At 57.9% G+C, this 22,349-nt stretch overlaps 2 protein-coding genes across 4 annotated transcripts in view; one reads left to right on the forward strand and one right to left on the reverse strand.

Moving 5' to 3' along the window:
• Aspscr1 (ASPSCR1 tether for SLC2A4, UBX domain containing) overlaps window positions 1-18,344 on the forward strand; it is a 45,672-nt gene extending 27,328 nt beyond the window's left edge. For both annotated transcript variants that reach the window (XM_048365007.1, XM_048365008.1), the window contains exons 8-16: window positions 10,749-10,888; window positions 11,107-11,188; window positions 12,102-12,168; window positions 12,793-12,855; window positions 13,227-13,279; window positions 17,616-17,667; window positions 17,849-17,918; window positions 17,987-18,162; window positions 18,249-18,344. In XM_048365007.1, the coding sequence (XP_048220964.1) occupies window positions 10,749-10,888; window positions 11,107-11,188; window positions 12,102-12,168; window positions 12,793-12,855; window positions 13,227-13,279; window positions 17,616-17,667; window positions 17,849-17,918; window positions 17,987-18,162; window positions 18,249-18,262 (717 nt within the window). In that variant the 3' untranslated portion in view covers window positions 18,263-18,344. The remainder of the gene's footprint in view (window positions 1-10,748; window positions 10,889-11,106; window positions 11,189-12,101; window positions 12,169-12,792; window positions 12,856-13,226; window positions 13,280-17,615; window positions 17,668-17,848; window positions 17,919-17,986; window positions 18,163-18,248) is intronic.
• A 1,726-nt stretch (window positions 18,345-20,070) lies between these two features.
• Cenpx (centromere protein X) lies at window positions 20,071-22,335 on the reverse strand. Of its 2 annotated transcripts, none has more exons than XM_048365014.1 (5): window positions 22,289-22,335; window positions 20,804-20,855; window positions 20,668-20,721; window positions 20,425-20,510; window positions 20,071-20,347 (listed from the first exon to the last, which is right to left on the reverse strand). In XM_048365014.1, the coding sequence occupies exons 1-5, from the start codon at window positions 22,316-22,318 to the stop codon at window positions 20,333-20,335; spliced, it is 237 nt and encodes a 78-aa protein (XP_048220971.1). In that variant the 5' UTR covers window positions 22,319-22,335; the 3' UTR covers window positions 20,071-20,332. The 2 variants fall into 2 exon arrangements, with proteins under 2 accessions (XP_048220971.1, XP_048220970.1); XM_048365013.1 differs by having other exon boundaries at window positions 20,425-20,513.
• Window positions 22,336-22,349: the final 14 nt, after the last annotated feature.

Raw genomic sequence — 22,349 nt, forward strand, 5'->3', positions numbered from 1 at the left:
TTCATCCCGTACACACAGTATCCCCACTGTTGACCCCCTGTAGACTAGCACACAGCACGGCCTTTTCTGTGTATGTGGTACTGAGGAATCGAACCCAGGGCTTTGTGCTAGGCAAGCACTCTCCCACCAAGCCACATTCCCAGCCCTGCTGACACTTTTTCGGATACTATGCTGAGTACACTTTGACTCCACGTACTGGCTAGCCTTTGAGCGTCACTTTCTTGCCTGTTGACATCCTTTTTTCAGGTTGCTAGTACTTTGCCAGAGTTCCCTGTGCATTCTGGAGGCTTGCTGTGACCAGTGTCCCTCACTGCCCAGGAAGCCTGAAGACTGGTTGCTTATGCTCATCCATCTGTAGAAATTGTTTGTGCTTCCTTTTGGAATCTTAGAAGGTCCTTCATGACCCCAGGGTCATGGCTATGTCTTCTGGCACTTTCTGCTCTTGGCTCTGTGGGCGTGCTCTTCACACAGTGGTCTCTACACTGTTGGTTTTCCCTTTCTGCTCTGTAGCTTGAGGCTCTGTGGCTGGTTTGCTCTGCACGTTGACCCACCCTTCTGGCACCACCGCCAGCAACCACAGAGGTGCTGGCCGCCCCTGACCCTCCCTGCGGGTCTTCCTCCCAGTGGCCTCTGCTGGGTTTTGCCATGCTTAGTCCTGATGACTGCCAGAGTCTCCTCTTAGCTCTCCTTTGTCAAACATGACTTGTCTATTCAAGGACTTTCAAACCAATTTCAGAATATTTGCTGAGGGCCCCAGACTTTAGTTGGACATTGTATAGGATCACTTTGTATTGGATAGTCATTAGGTTGTTGTTCAACCTTGTCAATGGACCTCACATTTCCTTGCTTTTTTTTCCCATGCTTTTTTTGTTTTCTTAGAGACAGTTTTTGATATGTAGCAGAGACTGGCCTTGAAGTGGAGATCCTTCTACTTCAGCCTCCTGAGTATGGACTTTCCGGTGTGCATCACCATGCCCACTTGTTCTGTCTTTTGGTGTAGACTCTTATAAGCTTTCCTCCATGAGGGTCTCCTAAAGACTCTGTGAGGGGGTTGGGAAGATGGCCTGGTGGCAAGAGTGCTCGCCTCATATACATGAAGCCCTGGGTTCGATTCCTCAGCACCACATATATAGAAAAGCCGGAAGTGGTGCTGTGGCTCAAGTGGCAGAGTGCTAGCTTTGAGCAAAAAGAAGCCAGGGACAGTGCTCAGGCCCTAAGTTCAAGCCCCAGGACTGGCCAAAAAACAAAAACAAACAACCTGTGATTTTGTGGGTACTTTGGTGGGAAGGATAGTGTCATGGTTTCTGTTACAGTGTGACAGGCAGGCCCTTGTCAGTGCCCCTGGCTTGTGATGGTTTCTGTATGACATCAGCAACTTGTGCCAGGTTTTTCTCTCTTTTTTTTTTTTTTCCTGGGCTTCTATATTTGTTGAGTAGAGCAATTCTAACGGATGTCCTTGTCATGTCTTAGAGGAATAATATGCACTCTATAAACAGCACTCATCAAGCTAAGGAAGTTACCATCCCTAGTTTTCTGACATTTCTCTTTTCATAGATGGGAGAGAGCTGGTCAACGGTGGCTCACACCTATAATCCTATCCACACAGGAGGCTGAGATCTGAGGATCGCAATTCAAAGCCAGTCTAGGAAGGAAAGTCCATAAGACTCTGTATCTCCAATTAACTACCAGAAAACTGGAAATGGCATTGTGCCTCAAAGTGGTAGAGTACTAACCTTGAGCAAAAAGAGCTTAGGGACAGCATCCAAGCCCTGAGGTCAAGCCCATGACTGACAATAAATAAATAAATAGGTGGCAGAGAGTTGAGGTTTGCAGTTTTTTCTATTAGTCAGATAAGTATCTGTGAGCCCTACTTCCTCAGTTCTTACCTGGGGTGAAGTTACACAAAGAGCATAGCAGTCCACTCCATCCTGGGGGGCGGGGGTGGGGGTGGGGTCATCACCACTGGCCCTGGACAGTGAGTGGAGTTTCTGGTAGGTGCCGTCATGGTGCTGGTGCCACTGTACACATGACTCTTACTCTAGTCACTCCTGTTCCCGGGCACACAGCTGGAGGGGGAAGCATGGTTGCCAGGTAGGCATGGTCGCTCCCATCTAGCCCCTCATTCCTGAACCTCAAGCTGTCCTCATGTGCCCTTGCTGAGTGGATGGGTGAGTGGGGATTACAGGAGTCTCAGGATGGCTCGTCCTGTAACGATGACGGCTTCCAGTGACTCTTCTGACTTGGCCTCCTGGGTCCAGGAGGAGAGGCCAAAGCAGACCTCTGTAGTGGAGGCAAACTAGTGCCATGGCTCTGGGCCCCTGCCTCCTGAGGCCCTCTGGGTTTAATGGCCCAGGGTGGCTTAGTCTCTGTCCCTCCCTAGCAGTACCAGCCCTGGCCCCTGACCCCTTCTGTGAGGACTTGGCCAGGCCTCCTGTGGCGTGCAGAGCGCAGTAGCTTAGGAGTCAGCCCGGTCTGCTTGCCAGGCAGCCGTTGCTGTTGCTGTCCCTGAGGCAGGGTCCCAGCACAGTCCCTGATCCCAGGCTGGGGGGGGGGGGGCCTCCCCCGCCAGCTGGCCCTAAGGAGGGTGCCTGTGCCTCCCAACACCTCCCCCCACCAGCCTTTGATCTGAGAGCCGGCAGCAGATTGATTGTGGAGTGTTCCCGCCCTACTGCCTTGTGCCTCCTGTCACCAACAACCCCACACCCAGAAGGCCAGCCGGCTACATGCATCTGCTTTGTGTCCTTATGCAGTCTTGGGGGGAGGGGACATGAACAGAACAGAACTTTTTTGGGGAACTTCAAAGGTATACTTTAGTAATCAAAAAGAGTTTCCAAGTTTCCCATTAATGTTTTGCCTGTGTGTGGTTTTTGGATTTAAATAAAGACTTAGAAGAAAGAGACAGGATAAAATACAGGCAGGTCCTTGCTGAGGCCTGGGATGGTTCACAGAGCCGGGCGGTTCCTGCCTTTGATGTCAGACATTAATTATTAGAAGGTAGTTTTACTGGCGATCAGAACCCGGCTCAGGGAGAGGCTGCGGCTGCCGACGCCCCCTAGCCCTGTCCTTTGAAGTCGCTCCACAGCCCAGGAGGCCACCTTGCAGCTATGCTGATCCCAGTAGACACCCCCTTCCATGCCTGCCGCCTTCCCAGCAGCTGGCACCAGCCCTGATCAAAGGCCCAGGGTCCTCCCAGCAGGACTGGTGCTGCTGGCCCGCCCCGCCCCCCGCCCCCGGGGGCGGATTTCCTCACCGCCTTGTGCCCTGCTCACACAGGCTGGTCTTCACCCTCGGTCCCCCATCCCCCAGACCCACTGCCTAACCCCCAGCTGAGCCTGGGAGGAACTCTTTGGAGATATGGGGTGAGGGTGAGGAAGGGGTTGTGGTGCTCAGTTTGGTGAAAGTGTCAGCACATGCTGGGCAGGGCAGCTGCTGCCATACTCGAACAGCAAGTTCCCTGGGAGGAACTGGGCTAGAGTCAGTGCCACATGGTTAGGCCTCCATGGCTGTGCAGCCGTTCTCCTCACCTCGGTCTGGGGCCTCTTGTCCTGACATGTCCAGGGTCAACCGTGGCTCCTGGATGCTCATCAGGTGTTTGTGGACCACTCTGGAGCTTTGGGGGCCCAGCTCAGCTGGCTTGGGAGTCATAGGTCATGCCTTCATTGGTAAAGCCACTAAGACTTGCTGGCAGATGGCTCAGCAGCTTTGCAGACGGCCAGCTGAGTGTCTGTTTTTGCAGCCTGGCGGCTGGCAGGGGTGTGTGCACCAGAAGTAGCTCGCTCCCTGCCGCCATGGTGGAGAGCGGCTCTGCAGAGGGAGCTCCCACTTGGCCTAAACTCCCAGTCTGATGTGTGTGTCCTGCCCTGCCTCTGGCGTTTGTCCTTTTTGGGACCCCAGGAGCAGCGACCACGCGGATGGGCAACGTCCGTACCATAGCCTGCATGGACTTATCTCATTGCTTTGGGGGAATTATTAATGCTCTTTATCCATGGTGATGAAATCAAACCTAGCCACTGCTTGGCATGCTACTTGAAAACGTGCAGGTTTGGCTGTGATAGCCCAGGGTTTAGCATTCCTTTTCTCTTTTTTTGCTGGTAATGAGATTTGAATTCAGAGCATTGGACTCACTAGGCAGGCACTGTACTGCACAAGCAAAGTCTCTGGTCCTTTTTTGCTCTGGATAAGTGTGTGTGTGTGTGTGTGTGTGTGTGTGTGTCACACACACCAGACCTGGAGCTTGAACTAAGAGCCTGGATGCTGTCTCTGAGCTTTTGTGCTCAGGGTAGTTAGTACCACTTTGAACCACAGTGCCATTTCTTGCTTTTTGGTAGTTAATTGGAGATAAGTCTCAAGAGTCTCCCAGACAGACTTTCCTGTCCTGGCTGGCTTTGAACTGCAATCTTCAGACCTCAGCCTCCTGAGTAGCTAGTATTATAGACATAATCCACTGGAGCCTGAATTTTTCTTTTTTTCTTGCTTGAATTTTTTTGTGAGGGAGGTTGGTCTTGGGGCTTGAACTCTGAGTGCTGTCCCTGAGCTCTTCAGCTCAAGTCTAACGCTCTACCACTTTGAGCCACAGGGCCACTTTTGGTTTTCTGGTGGGTTAATTGGAGATAAGGGTCTCAAGGACTTTCCTTCCCCGGGCTGGCTTTGAACTTCCATTCTAAGATCTCAGCCTCCTGAGTAGCTAGGGTTACAGGTGTGAGCCATTGACCCCTGGCTCTGCTTAAATTTTTCTACTAAAGGCCGGTGCTTTACCACTTAGCTTCTGGCTTTTTTTTTAGTGGCCAGTCCTGGGCCTTGGACTCAGGGCCTGAGCACCGTCCCTGGCTTCTTCCCGCTCAAGGCTAGCACTCTGTCACCTGAGCCACAGCGGCCCTTCTGGCTGTTTTCCATATATGTGGTGCTAGGGAATCGAACCGAGAGCTTCATGTGTAGGAGGCAAGCACTCTTGCCACTAGGCCATACTCCCAGCCCTCTTCTGGCTTTTTGGTAGTTAATTGGAAATAAAAATCTCATGGATTTTTCTGCCTAGGCTGACTTCAAACTGGGATCCGCAGATCTCAGCCTCTGTAATAGCTAGGATTACAGACATGAACCACTAGCGTCCAGCTTGATGGGGTTTTTGTTTGTTTGTTTCTACCTGGGCTGGCTTTGAACCATAATCTTCTGAATCTACTTTAGGAATGAGTAGGATTACAGGCATGAGCATTTGGTGTCTGGCTCTTGGTAAACATTTTTTTCATGGGCTATCCTGGAATTGTGATACCCTGATCTCTGGAGGTTCCTGGCTTGTTCTTTTAAAAAACAGGCAAACCAACTTGTTAGCCAGCATAGTGACTCATGGCTATGGTCCTGGCTACTTGGGAGGCAGAGATGGGGAGAATTGTAGTTGGTTCCAGCCGAGGCGGTATGCTTGTGAGACTCCTATGTCAGCCACTAAAAAGTTGTGTGGTCTAGGTTGGCCCAGGTATAAATGTGGAGCTCTAATTTAAAAATCACTAAAGCAGCCGGGTGCTGGTGGCTCACACCTGTAATCCTAGCTACTTAGGAGGCTGAGATCTGAGGATCACGGTTCAAAGCCAGCCTGGGCAGGAAAATGCGTGAGACTCTTATCTCCAATCAACCACCAGAAAACCAGAAGTGGCGCTGTGGCTCAAGTGGTAGAATGCTAGGCTTGAGCTGAAGAGCTCAGGGACAGTGCCCAGGCCCTGAGCTCAAGCCCCACAATCGACAAATAAATAAAGCAGAAATCTCTAGAAGTGTGGCTCTTGCCTAGCAAAAGTATAGCTCAGAGTTCAAATCTTTCTGCTGCCCAACACAAAAAACAATCTTATCTCCCTGAGATGTAAGTAATTCGTGTTCACAGTAGGGTAGATGGCCAGTTAAGAGAAAATGAAAGCCTGTTTGTGGAGCACCGTTCATGTGCCGGTGTGAGCTTCCCAAGGTTCCCTGACGTCCTCTGTGAAGAGCATGGACTGCCTTCACTGGAAGACACCTCTGCCTTCCCTGTGCTGTTGTAGCTTGCAGACTTGTTTTCTTGGACCAGCCTGTCCCAGGTGTGCTCCCGCCACGTCAGGTATTGTCAGACTCATCAACAATTCTGGAGGTGGCGGTAGGGCTGGGAGGATGTCCTCTGCTGGGTTTGCGAAGACATTGTGCCCTCAAGAGCCAGCACTGGCCGCCTCAGACAGAGCCCATGGATGCGAGGATGGCTTCTCTGATCCGACAGCTTCAGAGCTGTGCCGGCCACACAGGGAGGTGTGGCCCTCCTGGTCTAAGGCTGGCAAGGCCTGGATTGGAGTCAGGGCTTTTGAGCTCTGTGCTTCCCACTGTCACACACTCCGTGTCTGAGGCCAGCGTGGCTGCCAGTCCTGGTGGGGTTGGAACCCGGGTTCTGTTTTTCCTACCCGGGAGGACGGTGTACCTGCTTCTGGCCTTCGGTGCTAAGCGCTCTGGCCATGTGTGACCCGCTCACCAGTGGGCAGGCCCGGGCTTTGTGGTGTCCTCCGCTGCCGCTCCCCACACAGTGTGCGCAAGCCCTGCCTCTCTGTGTCACCTAGGCCTAGCTCCAGTCTTGGCCTCTTGCTCTGGCTAGCTGTCTCCTGCCAAGCCATCAGGGCTTTTGATGGTGTCCACGTGCTCTGGCACTTCCCTCCCAAGGGCTGCCTAGGTCTGTGAGGAACTCGGGAGGTTGGCCTGTGTCCCTGGCAGAGTGATTCATTTAAAAGCAAAGCCTCCAGGGAAAACACTACATTCTCTCTTACCAAAACCATTGTCACTACGGCCTAGGCTGAGGGAGACGAGTGAGGAGGAATAAGAGCCCTCCAAAGCTGAACTATCAAGGATTGAGGTCACTTCTGAGTGGTTTTACATCTTTTCCTCCATTTGTCATTGTGTCCTGGAAAGTCACTAAGAAAGCTAAGAACACTCAGCAGGGTCACTTCTGCCATGAGCACCAGACCTCTCCACCCCCGGCCGGAGCAAGGCCACCCCATGCCCTCTTCCCAGGGTCCCTGCAGGGCTGGTCACTGACCACATCTCCAGCCAGCCCTGGAGTGGCTAGATGTTGCCCGCAGCAACATCTGACCGGCCCTCGGGGGGCTCAGGGGCCTTCCTAAACGCTCCCTGGGGCCCGGCCCTGGGCTGATGGGCACTCACAGAGCTTGGAGCCACGTGACTTCTGTCTCCAGCCCATCCCAGTCCTCTTGAGTTGCCCATCTCGCCTCCTCCTCGTTTCTGCAGAACCTTTCTTTCCCTCTGCAAGACCCTGGTAGGAGGCCACATCCTGGGAGTGGGCTAGGACCCCAGGGTGCCAGGAATCAAAGCTTCCTAGATGGGTTCAGCTAGAGGCTTCCATCCCACAGACCTCCTCTCTCTCTCTCATGCTAGCTTCCCTTCAGGCACTCGGTGCCTCAGTTTCCCTATCTGTCATATGACAGTCCTAACATGCCCCTACTCAGTGGGCTTGTACTGAAGATTTGGGAAGCCCAACATGCCAGAACACACAGGGGCCTCAGTATGTGCTTCACACATGGCCCTGCTCCTGCTTATCAGCTTGCTGCTCTTGGTGAGACCTGAGACTTCCCCGCAGAAGGACTGCATCTGGCCCCATGGGATCTTCTGACCCCCACTACACCTCTGGCTGGCTGGAGAGCCTGAGAGAGACTGCGCTGAGCTCTCGGTCTCCTCGCCAGGCTGCAGCTGGCTCTCCACAGGCTTGTCCTCAGGCAGGCGCCGCTCAGGGCCTCAGAGCCAGCGGCCTATGGCCACCCCTCCCGCCAAGCTTCACGAGCTCAAAGTCACCAGGAACCCTTTCGGTGTCCTGCCTGGAGCCTCCCCAGTATCGGTCAGGTGGAGGTAAAGTTTGTAGTGCCCCTTTTACCCCCACCCCTCCCGCCCAATTGGTTCTCTGGAAAGGCTGCTCCATGTCGGTGTCATCTGGCAGAGGAGTGGCGTACAGCCCCTTGCCTGTCCCCAGCCCCGGCCGGCGTGCCTGCCCCTCACAGATGCCACTGTGCTTTTCTCCTCATGACTCATCCCTCAGCCTCTTTTCTCCTTCCAGAAACATCTCCCTAAGTCCACTTAGGATGGGGACAGAGCATGGAACTCTTGATGCTGATGGAATAGCAGATGAGAGCCAGGTGCTGGGCAGAGCACCCTGAGTAGCCGTGGCCCGGCCTGGCTCAGGCAGACGCTTGCCTTCTCGCTTTTCCTTGGCCAAGACTGCCAGCCGTGGCTCTGGGGTAGCTTATCTGCCGTGTTCCCTGGCTTCTCAACTGCTGTGGGTGGCAAAGGGCCCAGCCCTAGGCCCTGTCCTGTGTGTTGCGGTACTGGGGCTTGAACTTGGGGTCTCAGTGCAGGCCCTTAGCTTTTTCTCTCAAGGCTGGCCCTTTACCACTTGAGCCACCCTGGACTTCTGTCTTTTGTTGTTGTTTTGTTTTGTTTCTGTTTTTGCCAGTCCTGGGGCATGGACTCAGGGCCTGAGCACTGTCCCTGGCTTCTTTCTGTTCAAGGCTAGCACTCTACCCCTTGAGCCACAGCGCCACTTCTGGCCATTTTCTGTCTATGTGGTGCTGAGGAATTGAACCCAGGGATTCATGTATACGAGGCAAGCTCTCTACCACTAGGCCATATTCCCAGTCCCTCGACTTCTGTCTTGCTGGTGGTTAATTAGAGATAAGAGTCTTATGGACTTCCCTTCCTGGGCTAGCTTTGAACCTTGACCCTCAAATCTCAGCCTCCTGTGTAGCTAGGATTATAGGGGTGAGCCACTGGTGCCTCACTGCCCTGTCTGTTTTTGTGGGAGACTGGGGAGGTCCAGCCCCCCTGTGTAGCTGCTCGCTCGTTCAGCCCGACCCTGTGCAGCAGCTCCAGTGGCCATTTCTGCACTCATTAACCTCAAGTTACAACTCAGCTCAGCTGCTTTGAATGGACTCTGGCCCAGCGTGCCAGGCCTTGCTGGTCGCTCCTTCTCACCTGGAGAAGGACCTGGGCTCTTGTTCTGTTTGATAGGCCTCCTGAGCAGAGGGAACATGAGGGTGAATTCAAAATAATGAGAGGTGTCCGTTTGGGTTTTGACTGAAGTTCAGTGGTCCTCGGGCAGCGTGAAGCAGGAGGCTTCTGCCCATTGCATCCCACAGCCTAGGGTATGGGCTGGGGATTGGCACTGTTCAGTGACGGTGCCAGTGACCTGCTGTTCTCCCTGGTGCCCTTGGGATGTGTCCTGAGAGCCGAGAGCAGTCCTATCCTTAGGGTTGACCTTACTGTCCTCGGTTCTGCGGCCACCTCCCAGGAGTATGAGGCCTGTCTGGAAGGTCAAGCTCGGTATGGTGTCATCCATTGTGCATCCTTTGCCGTGTGTGCGTGTGTGCATGTGTGTGCGTGTGTGTGCGTGCATGTGTGCGCGTATGTGTGTGCGTGTGTGTATGTGTGCATGCGTGCGTGCACGCTTGTGCCAGTACTGAGGTTTGAGCTCAGTACCTAGTCACTGTCCTTAGCTTTGTCACTCAAGGCTGGTGCTCTAGCATTTGAGGCGACGTGCACCTTGGCCTTAGGACTGCTGCTCTGAGGGATGGTCTGAGACGGGTGGCCAAAGCCCACCGAGTCTCATTGGGATCTTTGTCTGCTACCAGCCAGCCCGCCAGCCTGGCCTCCCACAGACATGACGGCTTCTGACCTAGGGCATGTCACATTCTGCCTGCCCTCCCCCGGGAGCCCGGGCATGCTGGTGGCCCTGCTGGAATGCAGGCGTTTCAGCCATGGGGCAGCCTGGCGCCTGGCAGCTTGTTACAGAGAACTCTGGCACAGACTGCCCAGGGAGGCTGCTGCTCGGTTGTGGCTTTGCAGGGGTAACTTACCCCCTGAGACCTTGTCAGCCACCTGAGGGTGGGCGAGGCCCAGGCCTCGCCTCCCCCCTTAGTCACTCTGCCAGGACTAAGCCCGTGACCAGAGAGGCTCCCTGGCTACAGCAACATGGCAACACCATGTGTTTGGAAGCATGCAGGGACCTGGAGTCCATGAAGAGTGGCGGAGGGGCAGCCCTGGAGACAGCTGCCCGCAGCCTGTGTGTATTGGAGGTGCTGGTCCCTGACGGCTAGGCAGGCCCACCAGCCTGGGCCTAGCGGGGCGTCCTTGGGGTGCTGGGCTGTGGCACGGCCATGCTGTTTTGAGTGGGACCCGGCTGCCTTGGGTGCCCGGCCAGGCTGGGCTCCGTGGTTGGGTTGGCTCCAGCACTGAGGAGGTGTGCGTCCCATCCCCCACCGCCTCCCGCCCACACCGCGATGGAACGGGCCTGCCTTGTAATTTTCATCGCCATTGATGCCAATTAGAAGTGACGCTGTCCCTTCCTCTGTCCCCTGGGTGGATAGAGGGCGCTGGCTGGCTCCTTAGGGAAGGGAGGGGGTGGAGCCAGCCTGGCCATGCGGCTGCGGCTGCGAGGGCAGTAAGGGCATTGGCTTGGGGTTTTTGCCAACACTCTAATTTGCCGGCTGTTGCTGCCCTCCCCTCTGTGGAGCCCCTGACGTGGCCTGGAACAGGGGTTCTACTTCCTAACTTGGTTCCCTGATCTTGTGGTTCTCTTTGAGGCAGAAAGTGTACAGGAGAGCTGCCCAAGCTCCCCCTCGGCTGCTCCCCGACGCCCCTGGGCTCCGCTGGCTTGGTTCCCCCGGCCCTGTGCTGGCAGGCAGGCAGGCTGCAGAGGGCTGGGCCTCTGTCTGCATGGCTGCTTCAGCTGAGGCCCTCTCTCCCAGCCCGTGGACCGCGACGCCGTGGTATGCCACCCCGACCTGGAAGACCTGCTCCAGGCCTGGCCAGCAGAGCTGCCTGATGAGTTCTTTGAGGTGACTGTAGATGATGTGAGGAGACGCCTGGCCCAGCTCAAGAGTGAGCGGTGGGTGCCCCAGCCCCCTCAGCTGCACGGGAACATCTTCCCTCCACTGTGACCCCAAGGGGGGCCGGGATCTGCCTTTGCCCAGGCCCCCAACACTACCCCCTCAGCGGCACCTGGGGGGAGAGTGTCCCTGGAGCCCTGAGGGTATAAGGAGGGGTCCAGTGGCTCTGGTGGGCCACTCTGATGGGGAAGCCTGGATCTACTGCCTTCCCCCACAGGAAGCGCCTGGAGGAGGCCCCCTTGGTGACCAAGGCCTTCAGGGAAGCGCAGATGAAGGAGAAACTGGAGCGCTACCCAAAGGTACGTGGGGGCCCAGGGCAGTGTCTAGGAGGGGCCTCCTGTGACGGACATTGCCCAGCGCATGGTCATAACTGCCCCTCGGTGACCGAGGCTCATGTAGCCCCAGCTCACATGGCCTGTTCCTCCGTTTCCCATGTGCCCCTTGATTTATCAATTAACAGGGTACCTGTCATATTTTGTGATGAAAATCTCTCTTCCTCCATCTCCCTCCCCCTCCCACTTTCTTCCTCTCTCTTCCAGTACTGGGGCTTGAACTGAGGGGCTGGGCGGTTATCCCTTAGCTTTTTTGCTCAAGGTTGGCACTCTACCACTTGAGCCCTACCTCCAGTTCCATCTAACTGGACATCCTGCCCATGCTGGCTTTGAACTTTGATAGTCAGATCTCAGCCTCTTGAGTAGCTAGGTTTACAGGCATGAGCTGTCAATGCCTGGCAACATGTACTTGCTCTTCTTTTTTGGCCAGTCCTGGGGCTGGGACTCAGGGCCTAAGCACTGTCCCTGGCTTCTTTTTGCTCTCAAGGCTAGCACTCTGCCACTTGAACCACAGCGCCACTTCCTCCTTTTTCTGTGTATGCGGTGCTGAGGAATGGGTTTCATGAACGCAAGGCAAGCACTCTACCGCTAAGCCACATTCCCAGCCCCATGTGCTCGCTCTTTAAAAGTTCCCTGAGTGTCTGCTTTCAAGTCTGTTAGCTGAGTGTCTGTGATCTCGGCATTTAGGAGATCAAGGAAGGAGATTTGTGAGTTCCAGCCAAGCCGAGCTGCGTAGACCCACCCTGTGTTGGCGCAGGCGCACACACACAGACAGGTCAAGGCTGGGGAGTGAATGCAGTGAGGGATGGCTTCTGGAGTCTGGCTCTGTGTCCCGGGCTCAGTTCTGATCACTCCTGACTGGTGTGCTTTTCTGGTCCAGGTGGCACTAAGGGTCCTATTTCCAGACCGCTATATCCTGCAGGGCTTTTTTCGCCCCAGTGAGACAGGTAAGCAGACTGCTGGAGGTGGCACATGGCTCCTTGTGGTTCCTGCCTTCCAGACCACAGACTGTGTAGCACTTGCCCTTCGGGCTCCCGTGAGACCGAGCAGTTGCAGACGGTTGTCCTGTCTGTGTGCTGTCCAGATGGCGCTGAGTTTGCATGCCCAGCACCGCTGAGGACCAGCTCCTCCTGGGGGCTCAGTCCTGGTTTGGGAGCCTGTGTGCCTGTCTCTTCTGGCCCTTAGTGGACGGGAGCACCAGGGCCCTCCTCCCCTCTGAGAGGAAGGTGGCCAGGCTGCCACTGTCCCCAAGGCCACGGTGGCAGGGCAGCAGCCCTCCTCAGGTCTCCCGAGAGTGCTTCTCAGTGGAGAGGAGAGCTCAGGGTGAGGTGTTGGTGGAGTGCGTGGGACTGCCGGGGCCTGGCCTGGGGCTGGCGGAGGACAGGCCGAGGACAGGCCTCTCCCGCAGCCTCCTGGGAGTCCCAGACGGCATGCAGCCGGCTGCACGGTGGGATACCAGGGAAAGGGCTGTTGGATGCTCAGGCCTGGGATCTGCCCAGTGCTTGGCCACAGGGTCTTCAGCGGGGCATGGGGGGCACGCTCTCCCTCCTCACACTCTCCCTCCTCTGTAGTCGGGGACCTGCGGGACTTCGTGAGGAGCCATCTGGGGAACCCCGAGCTTTCCTTTCACCTGTGTAAGTCACTCCCCTAGGCTCACTTGCCTACCCCGTTGGTGGTTGGCCCTCCAGGCCATTTTCCTAAGGAAATGGAACTGTCTGTGACTGGATGCAGCCTGTGGGAGGGAAGTGCTCTCTGATGTCCTTGGGCATCTGACTTGTGGTTCAGGTGGACCAGGGAGATGGAAGGGGGGCGGGTGGCAGGGGAAGGCCCTGGATGGGGAGAGCTGCGGGGGAGGGCAGGTGGGGGGGCAGGTGGAGGAGGAGAGGTCTGCCTGGGGAGGGTCCCCTCTGGGCCCTTTGCCCAGGCCTCGTCACAGCAGGGAAGGGCTGCAGAGGCGCTTGCCCTGCCTTCAGGCCTGTCTCCCCGTTGGCTCCTCTCTCCACAGTCATTGCTCCTCCCAAAACCATCCTGGATGACCACACTCTGACCCTCTTTCAGGTACCAACCGCCTTGCTGGGGTGCCGTGGGGCGGGCGTTGCTGGGAGGGCCGGACGGGCTGTGGCGCTGTGGTCGGGAGTCTGGCAGGAGCGGCTGCGGGTAATAAAGCCTTTGAGAGCCGGTGAATTCAGAGGGCGCAGAGCGCCTCTGAAGTTGTTCCTGACGGGGCTTTCCAACCTCCTCCGCTTCCTGCCTGGCCCCAGGGTGGGGATGGGCCTGCCCAGCTGCTTGGCCTGCTGACCTGAGCAGGGGCCGCCCCAGGTCCTGTCCCCTGGGCTGCAGGTGACACCAGCCCCTGCCCGCAGTGGAGAGGACGAAGCCCGCAGGCCAGGTGGCCGTGCTGGTGGGAGCTGCAGAAGGCCTAGCGGCCGCTGCTGGCTGACTCTGTCCCTCCTCCCGGCCCTGGCTGGCCTTCATGGCAGGGCCTTGGTTGGCCCGGTTCCCTCCCACTGGGCCGGGAGGTCCTGAGAGCTCAGGCCACTTGATCCCACGCCCTGCTGGCGGCTCACAGAGCCAGGAGGAATGAATGTCCTGTCCTTTGGCCCCCTGGGAGAGCAGCTGGGCCTCCCTGGCCCCTCTGGCCTAATGGTTTCCTTTTCAAAGTCTCTTCAGATATTTTAATTAACAACAGAGGCGCCCCAAGGGCTCCGCAGAGGTCTGGGGGGTGGGGGGGGGCCACAGGCTCCACTGGCTGCGTGGAGCTGCCACCCATTGAGGTGAGACGGCTGGAAGCTCAGCAAGTCCTACAGCCCAGGAGCATGGGGGTGGGGGGGCCGGGGGGGAATGAGAGCCACTGCAACCCTCCACCCTTCTCAGCCCAGGAGCCCCCCCTCCCCAGTCCTGGGCCTCTTTGCTCCAACTCCACTACTCTCTTGACTCTCTGGCCAGCCTGTTGATAAACATTGAACTTGGAAGATGGAGGGTCCTCCTCCTGCCCAGTTAGGAGGCCCTTGGGGAACTGCCTACCCCCGCCTGATTCCTAGTGACACCCTGCCCCCTGCCACCAGCAGCCGTCTCCTTTCATCTGTCAGCTCAGTCTGGAGCCACAGGGCCTCCTGAGGGGTAGTGTCCCTGTCTGCTGCCATCAGAGCTGGCAGGGTGGGGAGGGGAGGAAGCCTTCCCCCTCACGGATGAGCAGGCGCCCAGGGCAGGGACGCGCACAGCTTTCCTGTTTCTGGCCGGGGTCCTCAGCTGCAGAGTACTGTAAGATACGGTGGATAGGGGATGCCACCAGCCCAGCAGAGAACCTCCTCTTCACACTTTCCTGGGCTTCTGCCTCTCTGGAGACCAGCAGTGCTCTCCAGGGACCCCCCAAGGCAAGCTCTGTTGGTGAAGAGGGAGTGTGTGTAGGAAGGGGGTCAAAGCCAGGCAGGGGCAGGCTCAACTCTGAGTCCATTGCCACTGGCCTAGGAAATACCTGAAGCCTGCCGGGGCCTCGCCTCTCTTGCCCCCAGTGTGTTTCTGGTGAGCTATTGCCCACCTGTACGCTGTCCCCTCCTTGTCCTTCTCCTTTGAGCTCTCAGTTGTCCACAAGGCTATGGGGTGGGGTAGCTTGAAGTTCATGACCGTGTCAGTGCTTGTCTGTGCTGGGAGAGGGCAGGTGGGACTGGGCAGAGCAGCCTGCTTGGACTGTTGAGTCAGAGAGTGGAATCTTCTTTCTATTGGTCAGGGTAGTCTCCTTCCATTGGGATCCTGGAGACCCAAGCTAATGGATTAGGGCTTCAGGTGGGTGTGGAGAGGCCGGGCTCAGGAGGAGCCCCTCGGCTGGCTCTGTGGAGGGATCGTTCTCCAGGATCAAGGCAGAGAAGAGGGAGGGTGGTGTGCCCCCGACTGCGGCTGGCTAGGGGTTCTTGCCCAGTCCCTGGCCCGAGTCATCAGGCGAGAAGCTCTAGTACTGGGCATTGGCCCATGAGGAGTCGGCCGGGGGCTCCTTGTCCTGTCCCTTTGGAAAGCCTGCTCACTTCCTGGGCCTAAGGAAAGAAACACCAGCAACCCCGCTGCTCCTTTCCACAGCAGGGCTGACCTGGCCACACCCGCATGGTGGGGAGGTCACTGCGTAGCAGGCCCAAAGGGACAGACAGCTTTTCTCTTGGACTATGAGTCAGAGCCTCAAGCTGTTCTGGGAACCCAAAAAGGCCCCTGGGGACCCAGCCGAGGATTCTCACAGGTTATAAGGGGAGGTGCCAGCACTTGGGGGGTCCTTACAGGGGTCCAGCATCCCCGAAAAGACCAGCCTTGATACCAGCCAGCCTGCTGGCCCCAGCTCTGTCCCTTTTGAGGGTAGGAGCCACCTTGCAGGGCCAAGTGCTCACAGCCCGCTGTGGCGCTCTCTCCTCTCCGTGCTCCTGGCTCCCTTGCCCCTCAGGGGGCACTGCTTGCAGGCCTTACCCTCAAGGCCTGCTTATGGTCCCTCCTCAGCTTCCCTGTGCGCCCTCTGGGCGGGCAGTTGTCAGGAAGCAGATGGGAGCCTCTAGACAGTGCCAGACATGCGTCCCAGAAGTGCCTGAACCCCAGCTGGGTTCCCAGCTGAGGGGGCAGAGGGTGGGGCCCGGGGGTGGGTCTGTCCATGGCAGGGGGAGAAAGGTTCTGGCACTGTCCTCCCCATGCCCCTGCCTGGCTCCCTGGCTTCCTTCCGGCCCTCGCCGGGGCGCTGGGGCCGCCCCCCACCCACCCCACAGGCTGCTGCTCACAGGCTTTGATCGCAGGCCTCTCAATTGGGTTTCAAAGCCCTCACCGCCCTTGTTTGTGTCGCTCAGCTGCCGGCTGGGGGCTGAGGTTTCAGTGTTCTTAGGCCTAGCCTTTGAAGCTTGCTCTTATTAATCTTTTAACATCCCCCCCAGCCCCACCCACACCGCCCACCCCACCAAGCCTGTGGCACTCTAGGAGCAGCCTGGAGCTGCACAGGAAAAAATGGGCAAGAATGCCCTGGCAGGCAGCTGTAGCCCCTTCCCTGGGCGGGATGTTGGCTGGTTCCTGCTGGCTCGCTCCCTGCTTGGCCTTTGGCCACCAACTCGCCCCAGCCCCTGTGGGGTTCGGGTGCAGCCCCGAGGCTGTCCAGTAGTCTGTCAGGAAGGTCTCGGAGACTTGGACTCGGGGTGTGAGGAAGCCAAGTGACCCAGTCCCCTTTCCTGCTCCCCGCCCCGCGCCCCTGCCCCAGCGTGTGGAGCCGGTCCCTGAACAGAAGCCCTGTGTCCGCAGCCCCTTGGCATAGTGTGGCTCAGGAAGCTCTCATTAGTCGTCTCTGTTGGGTTGTCAGAGCACTCACTGCCCCCTTGTTTTGGTGGGATGGGAGGAGCGGATGGCTGGCTGGTGCTGGCGCACTCTTCTTCCTCAGCCCGTGCCTGGGCCTGCCCACCCCCCCACCCCCCCACCCCCCCGTGGGTCTGGGTACTTGTTCAGCCTGAAGGAGATTCCCTGTCCACAGTCCCTCCAATTTGGGTGTGGAGGGTCAGTAGGACATCACAAGCCTCTTGGTCTCTGCTATCTGTTCCATAGCTACAGGCTGACATCCTTGACCCCCAGACCCTACCATCCACCCCAGTCTCTAATCTGTGGGGTTGTTACAAAATGACAGTTAAGTTCAAGGGTACATAATCCTGTATCTCTCTGCACCTGTGGAGCAGGATGGCCTTTAGTTACAAGCCTACTCATAAGCCCAAGTTACACGATCAGCTCTGAACTAATGGTTACAAGTTGACTCTGGGCTGAGTGCTGGTGGCTCACGGCTGTAATCCTAGCTACCCAGGAGGCTGAGATCTGAGGATCAAGGTTCCAGACTGTGATCTCCAATTAACAACTCAAAAAGTGGAAGTGACGCTGTGGCTCCAAGTGGCAGAGCGCACTAGCCTTGAGCAAAAAGAGCCCAGGGATGGTGCCCAGGCCCTGAGTTCAAGCACCACGACTGACAAAAGAAAACAAGAGTGCTGGGTGCCGCTGGCTCATGCCTGTAATCCCAGCTACTCGGGAGGCTGTGATTTGAGGATCATAGTTCAAAGCCAGCCTGAGCAGGAAAGGTCTGTGAAATTCTTATCTCCAATTAACTACCAAAAGGCTGGAAGTAGAGCTGTGGCTCAAATAGTAGAGTGATAGCCTTGAGTCAAAAAGCTCAAGGACAGTGCTCAGGCCATGTGTCAGCCCTGAGACCAGCAAAGAGGAAAAAAGAAAGTTGGCTCGCGGACGGACCACCAGATAGAAGAAGGGAGGTAACGGGAAATGCCAAAGTTCAAACAGGAAGCAGAGCTCCTCACTGGTGCTTGGAGTATCACAGGGAGGCTGTGGCCATCTCAGGGCCTCCTGATGGATGGTCTGCCTGCCTGAGCCCCTGCCTCCCCTCCAGGCAAACCTCTTCCCTGCCGCGCTTGTACACTTTGGAGCTGAGGAACCAGCAGGTGAGTGTGGCCCTGCTCTGTTGACCGCTGCCAGCCATCCCCGCCCCCAAACTCCCAACCCAAGACACCCTAGAGAGCGTTCAGCCCTGGGCTCCCAGGTGGGTCAGTGCATATACCCCCTCCCAGAGTGAGTGGAAGGTGGGGCCTTCATCTAGCTGAGCATGGGTTCTGTCCCCTGAAGCTCTCTACTTGGAGCCAGGACTACTGGAACACACCGTCTCCCCGTCTGCTGCTGATGTGCTGGTGGCTAGGTAAGTGCCGTGGGCTGGGGGTGCCTCTGAGACAGTGCCACCATCCTGGCTGTGGCTTCTCATCCCAGGTACATGCCCAGGACTTCTGGGACCCCATCCCCACTGCCAGCCCCTGACCCTGCACCCCTGGAGTCAGAGCCAACTGCTGAGGAGGGGGTACTGCCCCCCCTAGAGCCCACCCCGGGAACAGCCCAGCTGGTGAGAAGGAGCCTGGGCAAAGTGCCCAAGTGGCTGAAGCTGCCAGGTGCCTGACATGGATTGGCTGGGTGGGACAGGGTGGCAAGCAGGAGCCCAGGGCCCCGTAGCCATTCTGATACGTCTGTACTACAGCCAGCAAGAGGTGAGAGCTGCCAGCCAAGGTGCCCATCACTGGCCACAGGACTCCACCTTGCCCACTCGAGCAGGAATAAAGACGCGCTTCTCTCAGGCCTGCCCATTGTCATTTCTGCCTGTCGAACTCTTCCGCCACTGCTCAGATGGGCCCTGGGTTGAGCTCCCATTAACAAGGGCTCCGGAAACCCCTCAACCCCAAGAAGCCTGGGCACACTGACTTGTTAATGAGTCGTCCTCCTGGGAGCACAGGGCCACTGTGGGCAGGGCCTGGCCTGAGCCTTCTGGTGACTGTCAGGCCCAGTGTGGCTGCTGAACCAGTTCCCACACACGCTGGCCAAAGCCCCTGGGTCCCCACCAGCCAGTCCCTCTGTAGGTCTGACTTCTATCCAGTCTAGTGCTTAAGAAACCAGAAGCCGGGGCTGGGGATATAGCCTAGTGGCAAGAGTGCCTGCCTCGGATACATGAGGCCCTAGGTTCGATTCCCCAGCACCACATATACAGAAAACGGCCAGAAGCAGTGCTGTGGCTCAAGTGGCAGAGTGCTGGCCTTGAGCGGGAAGAAGCCAGGGACAGTGCTCAGGCCCTGAGTCCAAGGCCCAGGACTGGCCAAAAAAAAAAAAAAAAAAGAAACCAGAAGCCTGGGGACTGGGAATGTGGCTCAGCAGTAGAGTGTGTGCCTAGCATGCAGGAAGCCCTGGTTTTGATTCCTCAGTACCACATCGAAATCGAAAAGGACGGAAGTGGCGCTGTGGCTCAAGTGGTAGAGTGCTAGCTGTGAGCAAAAGCAGCCCAGGGACAGTGCCTAGGCTCTGAGTTCAAGGCCCAGGACTGGCAAAAAAAAAACAAAAACAGCTGGACACTGGTGGCTCACATCTGTAATCCTGGCTACACTGGAAGCTGAGATCTGAGGATCGCAGTTCAAAGCCAGCCTGGGCAGGAAAGTCCACGAGACTTATCTCTAGTAAACTACTCCGAAAAGGCCGGAAGTGGCACTGTGACTCAAGTAGTAGAAACACTAGTCTTGAGCACAGAGAGGCCCAGAGCCAGAGAGGCCCAGAAATAGTGCCCAAGCCAGAGTAGGAGCCCCAGGACTGGCAAAAAAAAAAAAAAAAGCCACCAGAAGGTGCTCAGGGTGACCAGCTGGACACCATCCACGGCACTGCAGGGTGCCCATCATCAGGAACTGGGTAGCCCTGCCTGCCTGCCCGCCCAGGTCCACCCTGAACCAGTGGAGCTCAGTCTTCCAGCTGCTGACTCTGAGGTTGCTCCCAAGTCAGCTGTGAGCCTGAGGGTCGTGGCCGCTGTCCTCTGGGCCTCTGGCCTGACCACTTGCCCTCCCAGCCTAGGCTGTGGAAGTCAAGCAAGTCTTACCATCCTGCAGGGCATGCAGGCCGGGGGGGGGGGGGGGGGGGCTCCGAGGAGCTGGCCGAGCATGGCCCACGCAGCAGAGGTCTGCCAGTCCTGGGCAGCTTTGTGCCGGGGAGCCAGTGGGCATAGCCTGTGCGCGGGCACCAGGAACGATGGGAGGCCCTTCACTGCAGCGCAGCCTCCCAAAACTCCTCAGGTCCCTTCCCATGTTGTCTGACCTGTTTCCTCCTACACAACAGGCCTTACATTGGCAGCTGCTGTGGCCCCCATGGGCCATGGCAGGAGCAACAAGTCCCAAGCAGAGTGGCTGTGTTGCAAGGCTTGGGTTCCACTGCTCCTTGGAGGCAGCCTGTTGACGGGCTATTTGCTCTCCTGTCCTGATGGGGGTGGAGGGGCTGTGGCTTTGAAGTGACTTCACTTTGAGTGATGAATGGCAATAAGAAGGCTCAGCTGGGAGAGATGGTGCTTTACTGGTGTTTTGTAAGAACAAATTTATAGCTCCGAGAGCTATGCTCTGAGGGGCAGATCAGGTGGTAGAAAGGCTGCACGTCCTCTTTGATGTTAGATAGCAAGAAAGCAGTGCTGCCATCAGCTGGTTTATTTGTAAAACACAGGCTGCGTCATGGTCAGTGGGTGCTGGGGTGCTGGCACCCTGGGGCTGGAGAATATAGTCCGATGGCCTGCAGGCCACAAGTGGTTCAGAGGTGGTGCCCTTAGAAGTCCAGGAGCTGTGGAGAGGAGTGTTGAGGGTGACTGGCTGGGCACAAGTCCGGGGCTTGGTACCGCCCACCTGCCCCCCACATACCAGCTGAGGGAGCACCTTCTCCAGCTGGTCCACATCCACAAGGGCCGCATCCTCGGCCTGGGCCTGCCGGATCCCACGGACAGCTGCTTCTGGCATGACACCCAGCAGTGAGGGGTGGGATGCTGGGCGCTTGAACCCTGACCCTTTCCCAGCCCTCAGAAGACTCAGGTCACGGCCCAATTAACAGCCCTTTGGGGAACTAGGGGAAACTTGTGCTGTAGTGCCAAAGGGCCCGCCACTCACCCATGACAAAGATCTTGAGCAGCTCCGCCAGGAGCTGCAGAGCATCCCCACTGACTGTGAGGAAGAATGAGTTAACAGGGCGCCCCAGCTCCATGCACCCCACATCCTCCCCTACACTCTGCTGGTACCCCCGCACCTTTGGTCTTACTGTCCTTGAAGTGCAGGTGCAGCAGTCTGCTCACCAGCTCCTGGAGAGGAAGGAAGGGGTCAGCATCCGCCCTTGCAGGACCCTTAGGCATCAGACCTGAATGGGATGTGCTGTGGCTTCCAGCTCCATCCATTCCACCACCACCACCACCACCACCCCCGCGTCTCCTAGTGTGAGAAGTGAGGTGGGCTGGGCTGTTCTGTGTGGGGAAAGGATGTTCTGAGAGGCAGACTGGTGAGAAGGGCCCTGGAAATGCTGCCAGGCCGGTACCATGTCTGTCCTGGGCATGTTTTCAAAGGACATCCTGCCGTCAGAGGTGATGTGGTCAGGGCTGCTGAAGTGTGCTGGAGAGCTGCTAGCTTTCCTTGGCAGGAAATGGGGAGTTGTATCTGGATTCGAGTGGAGAGGGAGCACAGAGCCAGGCCCGGCTGTGGGACCTCCTGATGGCGTGGTGGGAGAAAGGGGTCCAGGCCACGTGGAAGGATGTGGTCGTCTGTGAGATGGACGGGGCTCAGGAGTTGAGCTGGGACAGCGTGAGAGACGTCCAGCAGTGACTGGGGTAGGTGGGCCTGAGAACCTGTCAAGTTGGCGAGGCCACGAGACCACTTGGGGTTGCATAGGGCACTGTGGGAAGTGGCTGGGAAGGGCAGGTGAGCTGGACTTGGTGTCAGCCACTGGGAGGTCATGCTTTCCCATGGGGCCGAGGGGAAGAATGGGTGAGTCCTGAGACACGGGAGCACAGCGACACCTGCTGGCCCTGCTTATCACCACGCTCTGCGGGTGGGGGGGGGCACGCCAGCAAGCCGCCCCAAGGGGTGAGGGAGGAATAGCGAGCCTGAGTGCTGGCCACCGTCCTGGGGCTGAAAGACAGCTCGGAGCCGTGAAGGTGGAGAGGGAAGGGTCAGAGGAACCTGTGTCACTCACCCGACGGCCCCCTCGCCAGTCACGCTCACCAGGAACGGGCTGCTGGCCACGGTGGTCCGTAACGACCACAACTTCGATCCGGCCAAAGCCCTCGGGGCTCCCGCTCGGGGACCGCTGGGCGGGAACAGCCCAGACCCGCCCCCCTCCACGGTGCATCCTCTGCACCTGGCAGCTCCAAGACGGAGGCGCCCCCCCCCCCGGCCGGCCCGCAGGGGCTGGCGGGCCGCCACCGGGTGCCACCGCCGGACGCGGTGCGTGGAGCCCTGCGCGGGGCGAGGCCCTGTGGCCCCCGGCCCGCAGGGAGACCCAGCCAGGGGCACGAGAGGGGCCGGCGGCGTCCCTCGGGGGCGGGGGGCCGCTGCCCGGCTCCCGGACGGCCAGGACCCGCGGGTGGAACCGCCCCTTGTTTTCCGCGGACCCGGTCGGCCCCGCCTCAGAGCCGGCTGCGGAACGTGCGGACGGCGAGGGGGCCGGCCCCGAGCCCGCGCCGGCGTCCGAGGGGACAGCGGTACGGTCGCCGGCACCTCGCGGGCCCGCCGCCGGCCTCACCTTCGGAAAGCCCGCGCTGTCTCCTTCCATGGCTGTGGTCTCGGCCCGCGCTCCGCGGAGA

This window comes from Perognathus longimembris, chromosome 17 (genome assembly GCF_023159225.1).
Source record: "Perognathus longimembris pacificus isolate PPM17 chromosome 17, ASM2315922v1, whole genome shotgun sequence".
Lineage (NCBI taxonomy): Eukaryota > Metazoa > Chordata > Mammalia > Rodentia > Heteromyidae > Perognathus > Perognathus longimembris.

Bases quoted from the DNA above. Each gene is read 5' to 3' on its own strand.
- Cenpx (XM_048365013.1), bottom strand. From the start codon at position 22,318: ATGGAAGGAGACAGCGCGGGCTTTCCGAAG. The intron at 20,722-20,803 runs GTGCGGGGGTAC...TCTTCCTCACAG, and splicing joins CAAGGACAGTAAGACCAAAG to TCAGTGGGGATGCTCTGCAG. The intron at 20,514-20,667 runs GTGAGTGGCGGG...GTGTCATGCCAG, and splicing joins GCTCAAGATCTTTGTCATGG to AAGCAGCTGTCCGTGGGATC.